Here is an 18,330-nt window from a genome sequence, read left to right as displayed (position 1 = left end):
AAATTAGATCCCTCACTGATGTTCCAGCATTTGACAGTGGTGCAGCATGAATCTCCATCGTAATAGTTTCGACACTTGTGGCCAAGCATTGAAATGATTTTAGACCACAGCCAACTAATCATTCTCGTTGATTCTGGTTGATCTGCATGGCAGTGTTCGGCACTTTATTTTATGATCGGTCCGATTCTTGTTGAGTAATAAATGGTGTGAGAAAAATTCCAGTTCGCCAAGAGTGGGGAAGGTGACCTTGGAGGTCATTTCATGTTTTTTTCCCCCCTTCCATTTCTGTCAAGATTTCCTTAGTCTCTCCCTTTAGGCTTAATCCTAAATCCATTTTAAACGTTTGCTGGGTGCCCAAAGCCACTTATGTTTCTTTAATTTCAACATTGCTTACAACCAAGAGGCATTTAGGCTCCTGATAGCTTGTTGACTTAAAAGAGATTGTCAACCACATGGCTGCCGTATTTGGGCTGAAAGATCCAGAAATAGTAGAAAGAAACAAAGGGTTTGCCATCTAGGGATCAACCTGATTTTTGCAGGCTGGATTGTCAAACTCTACTCCCCCGGAGAGATTCCAGAGAGCCAATCTAATATCTCCTGGACCTAGATGGAAACTTTGGACACAGTTGTGGTTGTAAGCCATGGACTTAACATCAAAATATCATCAAAAGTGAGTTGTTAAAGAGGGATGATTTCTTGACAGAACAATTCATCAGTGGAACAACTTGCCTCCAGAAGTTGTGAATGCTCCAACACTGGAAGTTTTTAAGAGGAGATTGGACAACCATGTGTCTGAAGTGGTGTAGGGTTTCCCCCTGAACTGGGCAGGGGGTTGGACTAGAAGATCTCTAAGGCCCCTTCCAACTCTTGTTATTCTGTTTCTGTTTTCTGATTTAGAGTTAGCTTCGGGGTTTTTTTTTTTCCTTCTGGTCTTCTGGATTCAGGAAGCAAGAGGTGGGCTTTTTCTTTAAAAAAAAAAAAAGATTGGTTAGCTTTTTTAAAAAAGACAAACCAAGAAACAAGATCTGGAAGTTGAAGCAAATCCTCTGATTCTCTTGGTAACAGAGCCAAGCCACCGAAGGGCAACCGGTATCAGAAATTATGCAAAGCTTTTAATTAAAAATTGCCCACGAGCAAAGGAGGTTAGCTGTCTTCCTGCCAGGGGCTTCTTGGAAAACTTTTCAAAGTGCTGCAAATTGGATTGCACTGAAATCTAATAGTGGAGCAGCAGACTGAGTGATATCGATTGACAGATTTTTTTTTTTAATAAAAACAATGAAAGACAGCAATGAGAGGGAAAGTATATTTTTCCTGTCTCTCTCTCCCTCCCTCCCTCCCTCCCTCCCTCTCCTCTCTTCCTCTCTCTCACCCTCTCCTTCCCTTCTTCCCTCCCTCCCTCTCTTCCCCTCCCTCCATCTCCCTCTCCCTCTCTCTCTTTCTCTCTTGAGCTAAGCTGAGCTGAACTACCAACAAAGACAGAACTTAGCAATAGCTTTTAGCAATAGCAATAGCAATAGCACTTAAACTTGTGGACTTAGAGAGTGCTTTACAGTGGTTTACAGTGTCAGCATCTTCTGCCCCAACAATCTGGGTTCTCATTTCACTAACCTCAGAAGGATAGAAGGCTGAGTCAACCTTGAGTTGGTCAGAATCAAACTACTGGCTGTGGGCAGGAAAAGTTAAGTTAAGGTCCAGTTCAGAGAACCCCCAAATCCCAATCCTGGCTGACACCGCCCGCCCCGCCCCTCCCAGGAGTCCTCACGTGGCACGTTTCAGATGCAGGGAAGTGCAGGGTGCACACGGAGGCTTGGGGAGGGCAAAATTGGGCCGACCGAAAGTTCGGGAAGGCTGGCAACAGGCCCGTTTCTGGCCTCTAGAGGGCCTCAGGAACTTGACGAGGCTGTTTTCGGCCTCCCAGAGGCTTGAGAAAAGCCTCCGGAGCCTGGGGAGGGCAAAAATGCCCCCCCATGGTGCAGGAGGCCAACTAGGCCACGCCCACCATGGCCACACCTGGATATGATTAATCTTGCTATCCATTTGGTTAAAAAAAGAAAAGAAAAGAAAGAATGCCTGTCTTTTCCAGATATAACCACTAGGCAGCTTCATCCAAGAGATGAATGGAATGTAAAAGCAGAAAGTATGGAAATAATGGTTTGAATTAAGACTGGGAAGTTCTGGGTTCAAACCTTTACCCGGTGATGAAATTCGCGGTGCAGTTTAGACTAATCCTATTTTCAGAATCTTGACTTTGGAGGAGCGCAGAGCATAAAAGTTGGCAAGGAAAAGAAACATGCATGTTGCCCCAAGGAACAGTAATCAATAAAGAAGTCGTACCACATCAGCCAAAGGCTTATCCTACCCAGCATTCTGCATTTCGTGCTTACTGACTCGCACGTTATTTAATTGTCCTTGAGGCCCTATGTCTAGATTTATTTATCCCATATGGGTTTATTTGTTTTTAACTTGGTGTATGTATAGCCTATCCAGAAAATGTATTATCTTCCTATAATGGAAATTGTCAAGGTGAATCTTGCTTCCTGTAGCCAAAGACAACATTGGTTCACATCCTATTAATCAAGAAATGCTGGAATCAAGCCTTTTAGTTTCCTGGAAGCTCTGTGCCAACTCAGTTCTATATATTTTAAAAAGACAGAGTCCTATCAGTTGCTCTGGAGTGTGGGGGCTAATTCATTCTCAAGAATTAGCTGTTTAAAAATAGCCAATTATTTGTATTTATTTGTATTTATTTATAATATATTTATGTATATTTCAGTTTATCTAGATGGTAGAGTTTATCTCTATCATCCATCCATCCATCCATCTATCTATCTATCTATCTATCTATCTATCTATCTATCTATCTATCTATCTATCTATCATCTCTCTGTGTTTATCATCTATCTATCTATTTATCTATCCATCCATCCATCTATCTGTATCTATAATCTATTTATTTATCTTCTATCTATCTATCCATCCATCCATCCATCAATCCATCCATCCATCTATCATCTCTATTTATTTATCTATCATCTATCTATCTCTATCTATCTATCATCTCTCTGTTTATCTATCTATCTCTATCTATCTCTATCATCTGTTTATCTATTTCTATCATCTCTCTCTGTTTATCTATCTATATCTATCATCTCTATTTATCTATCATCTATCTATCTATCTCTATCATCCCTCCCTCTCTCTCTCTCTCTCTCTCTTTTGCTTTCTTTTATTCTTTACCATTCAGAATTTTAAGGATAGGAGTAAGAATCAGAAGCTCCTAGGAACTGATTTTCTGCCACACTGGTTTTGTGTGTCTTTTCTGCCATCTAGGGGTCATGTATGTTATTGCAGACCATAGATTGTAGAGCCAAGCTGTAGCTCTGTAGCGCCACCATCAGGTGGCGTGCTGCTTTCCTTTTGCAGAAAGCTTTTGAGATCTTAAATTTCACCTACTTGCTTTCTATTAGATGCAGTGGCAGGCAATGCACATTGGGTGACCTGGCTTCCGTTCTTGTTTTTAAAATGTTGATTTAATTAGAAATACAAATTAAAAGGGAAGCTGAGATGCTGCAAAAAAGCAAGATGCCTCTCATATTACCTTGATTTGAAGAATCTCTTTGAACTCTTTGCACCTGTCATGGAGGCATTCTCAAAGGTTAAAAAACAATGGCTTTGTTTGGAATTAAATCCTTTGGAATTAAACCCTCCTGCCTAAAAGGAAGGACAGAGACAACAAGGAAGAATTTGTGATGTGTAGTACATCTTAGAAAGCATTTGTGCCTTTTGGCAAATGGATGTTTTGTGACGGGCCATGCCCACTGCAGTAGCAATTTTGTGAATACACTTACCGTATTTTTTGGACTATAAGATGCACCAGAGTATAAGACACACCAAGATTTCGAAGAGGAAAACAAGAAAAAAAATAGCTTTTTGCCTCCACGCATTGCGTTTCTGCCCTCCCCAGCCCCCAGGAGCACTCTGCAGGCCATTTTGCAGAGGGTTTGGGAGGCCTGCAGAGTGCTCCTGGGAGCCGGGAAGGGCAGAAACGCGATACATGGGGAATTTGGGAGGCCAAAAATGGCTGTATTTGGTGTATAAGATGCACCAACATTTCCACCCTCTTTTAGGGGAGAAAAAAAGTATGTCTTATACTCTGAAAAGTACGGTGATCCTTGTTTAGCGACTGCCTCATTTAGCAACCATTTTCAGGTTCAGCAGTGATGAAGAAGTAACTTTCCAAGCAATCCTCTCATTTTGTAGGCCTGTAAAGCAAAGCAAAGCTGAAGTCAGGTCATAAACGCTGTCATGGTTTCATTCAGTAACTGCTTCACTTAACAGTCATGTTGCTGGTCCTCAATGTGGTTGCTAAATAAGGATTACCTATAGTCAAAGCTCCTGCACATGCAGACAAACAGGTAATCTATGAATGGGTGGAGCGATCTGAAATTCTTACCATTCCGGCTGTGTTCTTTGCCCCCCTCAAAGGGTTGACGCTTCCTGGATTCTTCATTTTGAAACATCTCCATCTCTAGACTTCAAATTATGAGGTGGTGAATGGATGCACCTTCTGTATATAACTTTGTTTTTAGGCTAAATACGTTATCTTGCCACCTCTATTTTTTACCATGTGATGTTTTTATTCCCCTACACATCTCATCACTCTCTATCTCTACCTCTACCTCTACCAAGACACAAAGGTGCTTTTTCAAGAGGCAATTGGACTTCCTTGTTCTTCTTTGAAGACGTTTCGCTTCTCATCCAAGGAGCTTCTTCAGCTTGGATGAGAAGTGAAACGTCTTCAAAGAAAAACCAGAAAGTGCAAGTTGCCTCTTGAAAAAGCACCTTTGGGACAACCATGACCTGGATGACTGAGAATCTCCATAGTGTCAACTTGCAAAGTTTTCAAGTTGCCATGAGCAGGAGGGAGGGAGAACTGAAGTGAATTCCACACATTCTTCCTGACCGCAATCAGAAGAAGGGTATTAGGTTTCACAGCCAGCCAAAGTGGTTAATTGGAGAATGTGATATATGACATGGCCAGAGAGGAGGGGAGAGACAGGATCATAGGGAAACATAAATCTACGTGGGATCAGTCCTAACTGCATCCGAGTATTGCCGGAATGTTGCTCCTAATAAATGACTGTATTTCCTTTGAAGTTTGGATCATGGCTCATGAATTAATTAGGGCATCTTTTGGAAACTTGACACATAGACATCTATCTCTACCATCTTTATCCCTCTCTATCTCTTACCTCTATATTTATTTCTCTCGATTTCTCTCTATATCTACCTATCTATGATTAAGGGACTGGAGGCCAAAACATATAAAGACCTGTTGCAGGAATTTGACATGTCTACTTTAATGAAAAGAAAGATAAGGGGTCACAGGATAGCAGTCTTCCAATATCTAAGGGGATATCACAAAGGAGAGGGGGTCAATCTAATCTCCAAAGCAGCTGAAAGCAGGCTAAGATGCAATGCATTGAAACTAATCAAGGAGAAATCTAACCTAGAATTAAAGAGAAATTTCCTGATGGTGGGAACAACTAACCAGTGGAACAGCTGGTTTGCAGAAGTTGTGGGGGCTCCATCACTTGGGGTTTTTAAGAAGAGATTGGACAACTGTTTGTCTGAAATGGGATAAGGTCTCCTGTTTGAGCAGGAGGTTGGAATAGAAGACCTCAACAGTCCCTTCCAGCTCTGTTGTTCTATTATCTCTTTTTCTATCTATATCTCTATCGTTTTCATGTTGTTCTCTTCCAAACCACAAGGTAATTGACCAATAATTCTGTCCTAAACGCTATGCCAATAATTTCCAAACTTGTACCCAATTAAACTTCATTTTTTCTCTCCTTCCCTCCTCTGATATTTTCTTTTTCCTTCGTTCTCTTTTCCCTAGGTACAGAACCTATTTATGCTACTCACTCATTCTTCTGTACGCTCCTCTTCATGCTGCATAAGCTTGTACACTTGTTATTAAACCACTGATGGACTCCTTTATCCAATAATCCTCAGCCAAATGGATGAGACCATGATTAGAACAAAATGAAGAAGGCAACAACCCTCAACAAGAACTACAATCTTAAAAGATGGACAGAGAAAGACTGGGAAGGAAGCATGACACATCCTACAGGGGAAGGGTAAAGCATATTTTTGGGGACATTACATGAAAGGCTTGTCACCTGACATGATAAATTTAGTTTTAAGATCCTGTGGCATCAATGCCCTATTTCACACAAGGTAGCTATAATTTTCTCTTTTTCTTTTGCAATTGTTTTCTTTTTTTAAAAAAAAAATCTTTCCTCTGGTAATTAATTTTGCACGAACTGTTGAACAGAAAGGGGCAAAGCTCTTCTGAAGGAAGGTTCTTTTTTTAATAGATACTTGTGGTTAGGATGATTATTATTATTATTATTATTATTATTATTATCATTGCCTCCCTCTCCACTCTCCTCTTTTTAAATTATTTCTTTTTGAAAACATTGATTTTAAAAAAAAGGCACATCTTACCGTGATGGATATTCACTGTCAATAATATTTATTTTTAAATAGAAAAAAAAAATAAAAGATTGGAAACAAGGTAAGACATTTGTTTATAAACTGTATTGTATATTGCTGAATAACAGTTGAATAATAAAAAAATGGAGATTTTGAAATAAGGGGTTGTTTTTAACCAAGATCTAAAATGCCATCTTTTCACCCTGATATTGGTTTTCTAGAAGAACAAAAATTGCTAAAGGATTTTTCCTCTTTTTATAGGGGGAAAAAAAAACCACACCAAGTAGCTTGTTCTTGGGCAGAGTGTAATAAATCAGTGATTGTAGGTCAGGACCATGGAAAGCTCCTAAGATTGCATACTGAATATAACTCAATAATAAGACAGGAATTTGGCTCAATGTCTGGATTGATCATTACAGAAATAGATGATATCTCGCAAGAAGTGGTTCTTGCCCATAACAACTAGTTTCTGAGCTGTGCAATAGCTTGCTATTCACATTTTCTGTTCCAAATTATCTTGGACATCCTTTCATATTTGCCCGTAGCTAATACATTTACAAGGGATGTAACTGTTCCCCATTTGATTGCGGCATTGTGAAGACTGAATGAACAGATCTCACCCAGCTGATAGAGTGGTTTCAATTTCAAAAACATGGTTTTTATGCTTTTGTTAAAGACACCCAGTACTCCCAGCCCTTGACAAGTCCTTAAAACGCTGAGTGCTCTTTGAACAAGTTGTTTGAAACCAAAGAAAGAGTCCCTGGTATAAACCACTTCTGAATCCTTCAAATATTCCTTGACAATGCCTTTGATTGAGGAATTGTGAAGGCTACTAACCCACAATGCTTCAGCTCTTGGATTTTGGCTAAAACCAAAGTGCTTTGGAGATGGCAGCAACTGTGAGACTGGCTCCCACAAAAGACACTGTGTTTAGACTCACAAAGTAAGCCCCATCTGATTCGCACTGTGAGCTGAACCCTTGAATAAAACCTTAGTAAGGCCACACCTGGAATACTTCAGTTTTGGTCACCACGTTACAAAAAAAGATGTTGAGACTTTGGAAAAAGTGCAGAGAAGAGCAACTAAGATGTTTAAAGGCCTGGAGTGTAAAACACATGAAGAAGGAATGCAAGGTTTGGGTATGGTTAGACTAGAGAAAAGAAGGACTAGGGGTGACCTGATAGCAGTGTTGCAGTATTTGAGAGGCTGCCACGAAGATGGGGGGGGGGTTGTCAACCTATTTTCCAAAACACCAGAGGGCAGGACAAGAAACAATGGATGGAAACTAATCAAGGAGAGAAGCAACCAGGAATTAAGGAAAAACTTCCTAACAGTGAGAACAATTAACCAATGGAACAGCTTGCCTTCAGAAGTTGTGGGTGCTCCATCACTGGAGGTTTTTAAGAAGAGACTGGACAGCCATTTGTCTGAGATGGCAAACCTATGGCACGTGTGCCACAGGTGGCACGTGGAGCCATATCTGTGGGCATGCAGGCATTGCCCTAGCTTAGCTCCAGCGTGCATGTGCACAATGGCCAGCTGATTTTCAGGCCTTCCGGTCCTACCGGAAGTGGGGAAATGGGCCGTTTCCAGCCTCTGGAGGGTGGGGAAAGCTGTTTTCGCCTTCCCCAAGTTCCTAGAAAGCCTCTGGAGCCTGGGGAGGGTGAGAAATGGTCCCACCGGAAGTCAGAAAACAAGCCGTTTTCAGCCTCTGGAGGGCCTCCGGGGGGTGGGGAAGGCCGTTTTTGCCCCCCCAGGCTCCAAGAAAGCCTCTAGAGCCTGAGGAAGGTGAAATACGGGCCTACCAGGCCCACTGTGCCATTGTGTGCCAAAAGTTGGGGGTGCACGGGGGGTACCGCATGCATGCGTGGGGGTGAGGCTGATTGAATTATGGGTGTGGGCACGCATGTGCATGACCCCCCACACACTCCACCCCGATTTTGGCACGCGACAGCAAAAAGGTTAGCCATCACTGGTATAGGGTCTTGTAGTTGAGCAGGCAGTTGGACTAGAAAATCTCCAAGATCCTATCCTATCCTATCCATATGGGGCACATATAGAACCTGGAAAGTCACATCAGAACTCTGTGCTCCCCATGCAATAAATGACTATTTATTGCATGACTATACTTCAGCCAAAAGGTGAGGGTTGATATGAAGGCATACCTTTTGCTATGTCCTTAAAATCTTAACAGGAAAGATTTGGGGAGTGGGGGGAGGTCATTGTTTGTTTATTTCTAGCAACCAGATGGTCTCCAGAGGCCCTTAGTCCTCTCAATCCAATCTACTCTTTCAAATTACAGGTTCTGGATGAATGCTGATTTGATCCACATTTTCTGAAAAGAATCACATGGCTAGATCTGAATAAATTGTCCTTGACTTTCTGTTTTCTCTCTGCATTTACATTCTACATATTAGTCACAGAATCAATTATCTGCATAAGGAACTGACATCAATTAAAAGGTTTTGTGTGTGTGCTGGAAAACCATATGTAATAATTGGGGGAGAGGGGCTCTATCCCACTCCTACCCTCACGCCCCGCTGAGCTTTTAATCATATTAGTCGACCAGAAGGACATGGAAGTATAAATCCAAGGCAATGAGGGGATGTGTGTTTGTTTGTGCATGCGTGAAAAAAAAATCAACAATAATCACATCAGAATTCAACTGTAATGTGGAGAATATAACTGTGGTGTCAAAAAAAAGAAAAAGGAAAAGGTTGAAGTGATCTGAAAAAGTGGAAGCAGGGAAGGTTTCTACCCTTGGTCATCTCTGAGCCAGGGGTGGGTTGCTACCGGTTTGCCCTGGTTCGGGCAAACTGGTAGTGGCAGTGGTGGGAGGCTCCGCCCACCCACCCAGACATCATCAAAAACACTCTGTGTATGTAATAGCGAACTGGCAGCACCGGGATTTGAAACCCACTACTGCTCTGAGCATGTCTAGGTAAAAGCTGACTTTGTATAAAAATATACAAAAGTATGAAGGCTATTTCTTAACGCATTGTAAGCCGACCTGAGTCTCCGGAGAAGGGCGGCATATAAATTAAATAAATAAATAAAAAAAGAATTGGATCCCATGAATTGGGTAAGGTCATTCTATCTGAAGCTTTGGAGAGCCGCCACTAATCAATGATAGTAATATTAAATTTTACAAATCCTAGATTTAACCCATGTAACAACTCTACAAGATAGGTGAGGATAAGATGGACTGCTTGGCTTAACATTGACACGTGTGTTGAAAATGAAATGATGTGACCAAGTGGAATGTCTGGATTAATGGCTCTAGGTCGACTCTCTACTACTCAATCTTCTCCAAAATTGGAATTTTCAGGATGGTTGGAACAGAGACATAGAATCAAAATCACGTGAAATATTAGTACCGCTTTATAAATCTTTAGTAAGACCATACCTGGAATACTACATGCAGTTTTGGTCACCACATTACAAAAAAAAGATGTTGAGACTTTGGAAAAAGTGCAGAGAAGAGCAACTAAGATGTTTAAAGGCCTGGAGACTAAAACACATGAAGAACGGTTGCAGGAATTGGGTATGGTTAGACTAGAGAAAAGAAGGACTAGGGGTGAACGGATAGCAGTATTCCAGTATTTGAGGGGCTGCCACAATGAAGAGGGGGTCAACCTATTTTCCAAAGCACCAGAAGGCAAGACAAGAAACAATGACTGGAAACTAATCAAGGAGAGAAGCAACCTAGAATTAAGGAGAAACTTCCTGACAGTGAGAACAATTAATCAGTGGAACAACTTGCCTCTAGAAGCTGTGAATGCTCCAACACTGGAAGTTTTTAAGAAAAGACTGGAGAGCTACTTGTCTGAAAGGGTATAGGGCTGTGATGGCGAACTTATGGCACGCGTGCCACAAGTAGCATGCAGTGCCCTCTCTGTGGGCACGTGAGCCATCGCCCCAGTTCAGCTCTGCCACGCATGCACGCATGCCTCCCACTGGCCAGCTGGTTGTTGGGTCTCTGCCGCGCATGTGCAGGGGGACAGGGCACCTGTCGGGGGCCACGCATATGCATGGGTTGGAGCATGTGCGGGGGCCCAAGCGCACATGCACGGGGGTGGGGTGCATGCCCGCATGCAGGGGGTGCATGCAGGGTGCATGCAGGGTGCCACACACTCATTGCATTTTGGGGTTCAGGCACGCACGCACGCATTCACACACACACGTGCTTTGGGCACTCGGTCCGGAAAAGGTTAGCCATCACTGGTAGAGGGTCTCCTGCTTGAGAAGGGGGTTTGACTAGAAGGCCTCCAAGGTCCCTTGTAGCTCTATTCTGATTTATTGGAAGTTTTCTCAGCCAATAGGTACCGAACTGAAGAAGGTGATTGCAATGGTGTATCCCGCTGAATTTTATACTGGGTCATCCTATTCTTGCCAATGCAGGTAAGAAGTAAAGCCCATTGTATCCGATAGCCCTTTCATCATTTTTTTTTTATTTGATTTATATGCCGCCCTTCTTCGAAGACTCAGGGCGGCTTACAATGCGTTAAGCAATAGCCTTCATCCTTTTGTATATTTATACAAAGTCAGCTTATTGCCCCCACAAACTGGGTCCTCAATTTACCTACCTTAGAAAGGAGGGAAGGCTGAGTCAACCTTGAGCCTTGGCGAGATTCGAACCCTGCAGTAATTGCAGGCAGCTGGTCTTAATAACCAGCTTAATAACAGGGTGCCTTAGACCACTGTACTACCAAGGCTCTTTTCATTGAAAGGATCCCATTCATAGGATTCATTCATGGGCACAAATTTTGAGCAACCAAGCTTCGTCTTATTCACTGTGCACAGGTAGCTTTGCTTTTCGTTTTAATGGTGGGGAATTTGGGACTAAATGTTGCTCTTTCAGAAGATTTAATTGGCCTTATCAGTACGGAGTCTCACAATATTAAAAACTGAACATTCTCTTCTTGGCTTTAAAAAAAGACTCTTCTGGTATCTTCTCACCACCAGCAACAGTGGTGAAATCCTACCGGTTCGCACCGATTCAGGCAAACTGGTAGTGATAAAACCTAAATCTAAATCGCACGGCACAGCCATTTCCCACCCACCCACCCCCATCGCTGTTCTACTTACCTTCCCAAGCTTCCTTTTTCCATGTGCAGTGCACATTTAGCACATACTGTGTGTGTGTGCATGCGCAGTGTGCATTTGGCACGCACTTTGTATGTGTGCATGCACAGTGTGCATTTGGCACGCACTGTGCATTTGCATGCAGCATACGTTTGGCATGCACTGTGCAAGCATGTGTGCAGTCTGCAATTGGCACACACTGTGCATGTGCGCGCACAGCGCGTGTTTGACGCACACCACGCATGTGCGGGCAGCAAACCGGTGGCAAACTGTTTTTTGCCACTGGGTTTTTAGAATAATAATGAATACGATCCCATCCACGTGTTCATTTAAAAAAAATACAACTTACTTTTAAACTAAAGCAGAAGCTGAAGATGCGTAGCCTATGAACATATCAAAAGCAGAAAAAAACATGAATGTAAGAGCTTCTTTTAATTATTTTTGGTTTTAAAAAAAGAAGCACGGCTTCTTTAAAAGCCCAACTAACTACAATACATCAACTCATTAAAGCAGCCTTTTCTTTTTTTCAGGGTTATATGTGCCCTCCTCCCCCGGTGGCTGCTTTAATGAGAGACTTTGGCAACGTTCATTATTCGCTGTCACAGAAATTCAAGTAGTTACTATTGCAAGTCTCCCGCGATTTATTATTTCATTAAAAAAGAGGAACCGAAAAATATGATGGGATCAAAAAAAAAGTCTTAATTAATGCATCTAGCCAAGACAGATTAGTGGAGCTTAACTTGGAGAATATTAATTCACAAGTGCAGAGTGCTCATTTAAAATCGTAAGAGCATTCACAGCCAGGTAAAAAGTAATGAGGATGTCTCTAGCAAATTTAAGTACTTTACAGTTGACACTCTCCTAGTAAATTCAGGGAAACTCTGAGTACAATTCTATGCATGTTTGCTCAGATGTAGACCCCCAAGGTCGAAGGCACTCAAGTTCCACAAAACAACAGTTTTTTGGATACATCATATTGGCACGAACTGGTGAAAGCCGACTCTGAGGTTTCCAGCGGATTTTACCTAATTAAAAAGTAAACGTTTTCCCTTTCCTCCTCCCCCTCCCCAAGTCACTGGTTACGCTGTCCAATCGGTTGCTTAGTTACTTCGCTCCTCCTCTGGCCAGCCACTTGTGAGAATGTCCTTGGTTCCCACAGGAAAACTTTATTGTTATGGCTACAAAACCCCATCTAACTATTTCTCCGCTCCCACTGCTGTGTGGCAACTTTGGAGCCTCCAAGGTGGCTTCAGCCAGGCTCACTTCAGGGTTGACAACTGTCTAGAAAGATAACAATAAAGAAGAGATCTTGCTATACATTTTTCTAGAAGATAATATTTGTAGCTCAGGGTTGAATTGTGGAGTCCTTTTGCCCTCTGAGCTTGGCTGTTCTCTTGCAGACATTTCATTACCAAACTAGATAATATCATCAGTAGTTAGATGCTAGCACTGATGACACTCCCTAGTTGGGTAATGAAACATCTCCAAGAAAATCACCCAGCTCAGAGAGCATCAAGGACCCCGCACAATCATTTCTAGTACTGGTGCAATTTAGAATAGAATAGAATTTTTTTATTGGCCAAGTGTGATTGGACACAGAAAGGGTTATTATAATTGATTGATTTATCACAGTTTTGGAACCTGCCACAGCCCTCACAAGAGCAGCTCTGGGGGTGTTCAATAAAATATGAAAACATAAAAACATACCAGGAGTCTTTCCCAGCAGTGGCCTATTTATGGTCATCCTAGGAGAGCCCAGGTTTCTTTTTAAACAATCTGTAAAAGTTAAAAATTAAAAAGAGGCAGAGATGATGAAAACAATGTTAAAAATTAATTAAAAAACAAAGAGAGGCTTTCAGGATGCCAACCAGGCCCAGGGCTGCATGCCTCTCCATATGTTCTACGCAAGGCCACAGAGCCATGTTTTCACACCTTCCCAGAAGGCCAGGAATGATTACACCTTTATATAGGTAGCCCTCAAACTTACAACCACAACGGAGCCCAACATTTCTGTTGCTAAGCGAGACGCTTGTTATGCGAATTTTGCTCCATTTTGCAAGCTTCCCTGCCACCGTTGTTAAGCGAATCACTGCAAGTTGTTCAATCAGTAACACGGTGGTTAAGTGGATCCGGATTCCCCTTTGACTTTGCCTGTCAGAAGGTCACAAAAGAGGAATCACGTAACCCCGGGACACTGCAACCGTCATAAATACGAGTCAGTGGCCAAGCGTCTGAATTTTGTGTAGAAAGTTAGCACCTACCCCTCTCCTAGAAGAATGAAATATTTTGAGAAATATTAAAAAGGCAGAATATTATATTTCCCTGGATGAGAAATGGAGAAACCCGGAAAGCAGCCTCCGACCTTTCAGCAGATGTCAGCACTTAAGAGATAATGAGCTTATTGAAAGAAGCCAAGTATCTAGGTAGCTCTATCCATCCATAAAATACTACAGGCAAATACTGCAGGCAGAAATCCATTCAAGACAGGATATTTTGAAACAAAGGCAGAGTGATAGGATTAGCCCTCACTCAAGATCCAAACCAGGACAAATCCATTAAGCCAGGGGTCCTCAAACTACGGCCCGTGGGCCAGATACGGCCCACCGAAGCCATTAATCTAGCCCGCACAGAACCACGAGGCTGCCCCGCCCACATCACCCCGCCCACCCGCCAGCCTCCACCTGCCTTTTGGAGGCTGGGGAGGCCAAAAATGGGATGCGCGGAGGCCTCTGGAGGCCAAAAACGGGCCAGTTTTTAACCTCCCCAGCCTCCAGAGAGAGAGAGAGGGAGGGAGGGAGAGAGGGGGGGGAGAGAAACACACACACAAACAGAAGTCCCTCATACACACCCAAAGGCAGCCACATCCCTTCACTAACCTGCTTTCCCCTGTCAGGAACATAACAAATTAAATTTTAATTTGTGCGTATTGTTTGGACTGCTAAATTGGCCATGCCCACCCAGTCACATGACCACCTAGCAATGCCCACACAGCTGATCTGGGGCCCCGCACAGTCTAAGGGACCGTGAATTGGCCCCCTGTTTAAAAAGTTTAAGGACCCCTGCATTAAGCCATAATAGGAATTGCCCAACACCCTTTTAGAACACAAGCCCTTTCATTGAATCATCTCAGTTGCACCACCCCCAGCAAACTTCAACCAAACTTAGCTCAGACAAACTCCTAGGATTTGTACATTGGCCCCATGGGAGTCTGACAACAGCCAATAGGATACATGTTCGTGCACAGGAACAGGAAGCTCAAGTGCAAAGCCCAAGAGAAGGTATAAATACCCCCCACTCTCAACTCCATGTGGTCAGCTGCACCAGAACCATGTGCTTCGTGGTTCTGTTCCTCATTAAACCTTCTTTCTAATCAGCCTCCATGTTTCCAGTGTCTTTCTGGAATTGAACCAGGTGGATATTTCTTCCAACAGATGATCATGGAGTGTGAAAAATGATCAAAAATGGTCACTTTTTTTCAGTGCCTTTGTAACTTTGAACGTTGTCAGTTGAGGGCTATCTGTATCATAACATATCAACACGCATTATTTCATTATTTTCATATTTTATGGCTGCATTAGGCACAGAGGTGGGATTCAGTTACCTTCCCTACAGTCTCCTGCAGTCGCCACTACCGGTTCGTTGAGAACCGGCTGAATCCCACCTCTGATTAGGCATTCGAGAGGCCGCTTGACTGCCTGCTGACCGAGCAGATGATAAAATACATCGCAAACATAAAACTTGATAACCCTACTTCTAAATTTTCACAGGTATTTGGGCCTTTAAGGCATTTTCCCCATTCAGTGGCAAATTTAAGTCTTGATTCTGCCTCGTCGCCCGCAAATTAAGCAATGGAAGCCGTTCCCTTACACCAACATTTCCCTTCAGATTATATGGCGGACGGCAGACAAAGAGTGCTTAGCAGATTCTGCTCATAGTATGTTTGTCTCAATTTAAAGTCAGACAGAGTAATAACTATACCAGGCAATGATCCAGAACAAGCAATGCTGGTAGTGACTATTGATTACTCTGTTGGAAAACAAAGAAGCCAGGAGCTTCCTGGAGAGACAGGACATGTTCGGATGCCAAAGGAAACATGAGCTAAAGAAGCCAAACGACGTCTCCCTTTCAATTTCCACTGTTGAGAGCACGACTGTTTCTGTGTAGGTCACCTGAGTCAGGTGAGCCGAAACAAGAGGGAGGAAACCCCAAATCTGAAAAGATGTCCAAAAACATCTTCACAAGGAAAACAACAAGAAGGAAGTAAATGAGACAGACATCCCGGCCAAATCATGTTGGTTGTTTGGCCTAAAGGAGGGGAAAAAAATGTACAAGACCAGCTCCAAGGAGATGTCCTACAAGGTCACCAATGTGTATGGCTGGAGAACATGAGGATGGAAGAGCAGTGATGGAATTCAATTTTTTTTTTTTACTACCGGTTCTGTGGGAATGGCTTGGTGGGCATGGCAGGAGAAGGATATTGCAAAATCTCCATTCCCTCTCCACTCCAGAGGAAGGATACTGCAAAATCCCCATTCCCACCCCACTCCAGAGGAAGGATACTGCAAAATCCCAATTCCCACCCCACTCTGGGACCAGCCAGAGGTGGTATTTGCCGGTTCTCCAAACTACTCAAAATCTCCGCTACCGGTTCTCCAGAACCTGTCAGAACCTGCTGAATAGCACCCCTGTGGAAGAGGACAGATAATCGATAAATAGTTATAGATGGCCAGTAGAAGCCGTGATGCTTCCATGCATACTGTGGTGCAAAGTAAAAAAATGAATCTCACAGTGTTTGATGCGTTTTTCAGCCGAGATGTGTCTTGTTTTAGCAAAACGGATTTTTAATTTGTGGCTGTAATTGACCCCAGAATTATAATTGTAAGTTGCGGAAGTTGTCACCACATTACTGGGCCTGATGTTACTTTTTTTTTTTTTTTTTTTGGCAGCAGTCTTTAAGTAAATGCTTGCAGTCATTATGCAAACTCATATTCACCAAAGGGTATTTTTTTATGGAAGCCAGAAGTAAATGCCAGAAAGCGTCAAAAATCGCTGAAAATCACAGTCGTGTGATGCTACAAATGACAGTAAATGTGATCCAGTTGGTAAGAATAGAATAGAATAGAATAGAATAGAATAGAATAGAATAGAATGGAATGGAATGGAATGGAATGGAATGGAATGGAATGGAATGGAATGGAATGGAATGGAATGGAATGGAATGGGGTAGGGTAGGGTAGGGTAGGGTAGGGTAGGGTAGAACAGAATCAGAGAGGAGAGAAGAGGAGAAGAGAAAATATGAATTAGAACAGAAGAGAGGAGAGGAGAGGAGAGGAGAGGAGAGGAGAGGAGAGGAGAGGGGAGGGGAGGGGAGGGGAGGGGAGGGAGGGGAGGGGAAGGGAAGGGAAGGGAAGGGAAGGGAAGGGAAGGGAAGAGAAGAGAAGAGAAGAGAAGAGAAGAGAAGAGAAGAGAAGAGAAGAGAAGAGAAGAGAAGAGAAGAGAAGAGAAGAGAAGAAGGAATAAGAATTAGAACAGAACAGAATAGAATCTTTATTGTCACTTTAAATGTACACTAATCAGCCTACATTAAAATGAAATTTTGTTGCCTTCAGCTCTCAAAAGATCATCATTATGCATATTCCCACATACACATACACATACAACACAGAGAAACATCACAGTCTAATTCGAATGTATGCATATTCAAGGCGAAAAGAAAGAATTCTGCGAGTTTGCAAGACGGATGGCATAATAAGCATTCAAAATGTAATCACATGACTTCAAGGGCCGGATGTGGCCATCAGAACTTCAAAAAAAACTGGTCATAATTAGCTCTGGGGAAGGACTGTCATGACTTCAAACAGTCGTTAAGCAAGGACGACCTTGGGGAGGTGAATTTTAACTTCCTTAAGTTTTCCTGAATTTTAATTTTCTTAAAAATCAGGTATACAAGCAAGTAAAAACGCATCAGTAGAACTGTAGCCTTCATAGCCATCCCTGGCAGCAATTCTAGGTCCCCCCCCCCCCCCGCAAAACATCAGACATTGCAAATCTAAAGACTTTGGTGCCTCTCTTCATCCATTTTTTTTTAAAAGAAATTAAAAAGATCCACAGATGGGTTCCAAAATCCAAACCCCCATAAAACTCAAAACTTTCATCCAAGGAAAACATATTCCATTAGTCTCCTCTTCTGCAGAAACTGGGTTTGTCAACAGGATCGTAAATGCGCATGGGTGATTCCAAGCAAGTTTTGGGATCATTACCCAGGGTTAATTTAAAACTTCATCACTGCAGTGCGGCACGGCGGAGACCCCAAGCAGAAGCGCACTGCCGTGAAAAGGCCAAGTGTTCCACAGTCCGTGTCTCGCTCGAATTGGCACCCGTGTACGGCTGCCGCCACCACCGCCGCTGGCTTTTGCAGAAAGGCAGGGAGGAGAGAAAAGAAAAGATTTGTTGCAAGCAACCCCAAATGCCATTTAAGTCATGCCACTGAGCTGCTCACCTGGACGTACCTTCCCACGAGACAGCTGTGTGCGGGAAGGGAGGGAAGGAATGCAATAAAACTTGATATTTGAAATGATTTCGTTCCCTGAAATGGAACGTTCCCTGGCTGAGATTATAGCTTTCTGGTTCACTTGTACCTTGTTGGTGGGGAGGGGGAAAAAAAACCTCCCTTTCGGTAACCTTCAGGTAGGATGGAGTTCAGTTTCCACCTAGGTGTGGGGATAATGGGAGGCTGAAACCAGGGGT

The 18,330-nt window shown here is 42.9% G+C and overlaps 1 protein-coding gene across 1 annotated transcript in view; it reads left to right on the top strand.

The window, feature by feature from the left end:
* Positions 1-5,988, top strand: part of VSTM2B (V-set and transmembrane domain containing 2B) — a 52,666-nt gene extending 46,678 nt beyond the window's left edge. The window contains exon 4 of the mRNA XM_070953098.1: positions 5,900-5,988. Within this exon, the coding sequence (XP_070809199.1) occupies positions 5,900-5,988 (89 nt within the window). The remainder of the gene's footprint in view (positions 1-5,899) is intronic.
* The last annotated feature ends 12,342 nt before the right edge of the window (positions 5,989-18,330 follow it).

Source organism: Pituophis catenifer, unplaced genomic scaffold (genome assembly GCF_029215685.1).
Source record: "Pituophis catenifer annectens isolate HBS135680 unplaced genomic scaffold, rPitCat1.0.hap2 SCAF_13, whole genome shotgun sequence".
Classification (NCBI taxonomy): domain Eukaryota; kingdom Metazoa; phylum Chordata; class Lepidosauria; order Squamata; family Colubridae; genus Pituophis; species Pituophis catenifer.
The sequence above is the reverse complement of the archived record's forward strand: the minus strand, read 5'-3'. Positions and strand labels throughout refer to the sequence as shown.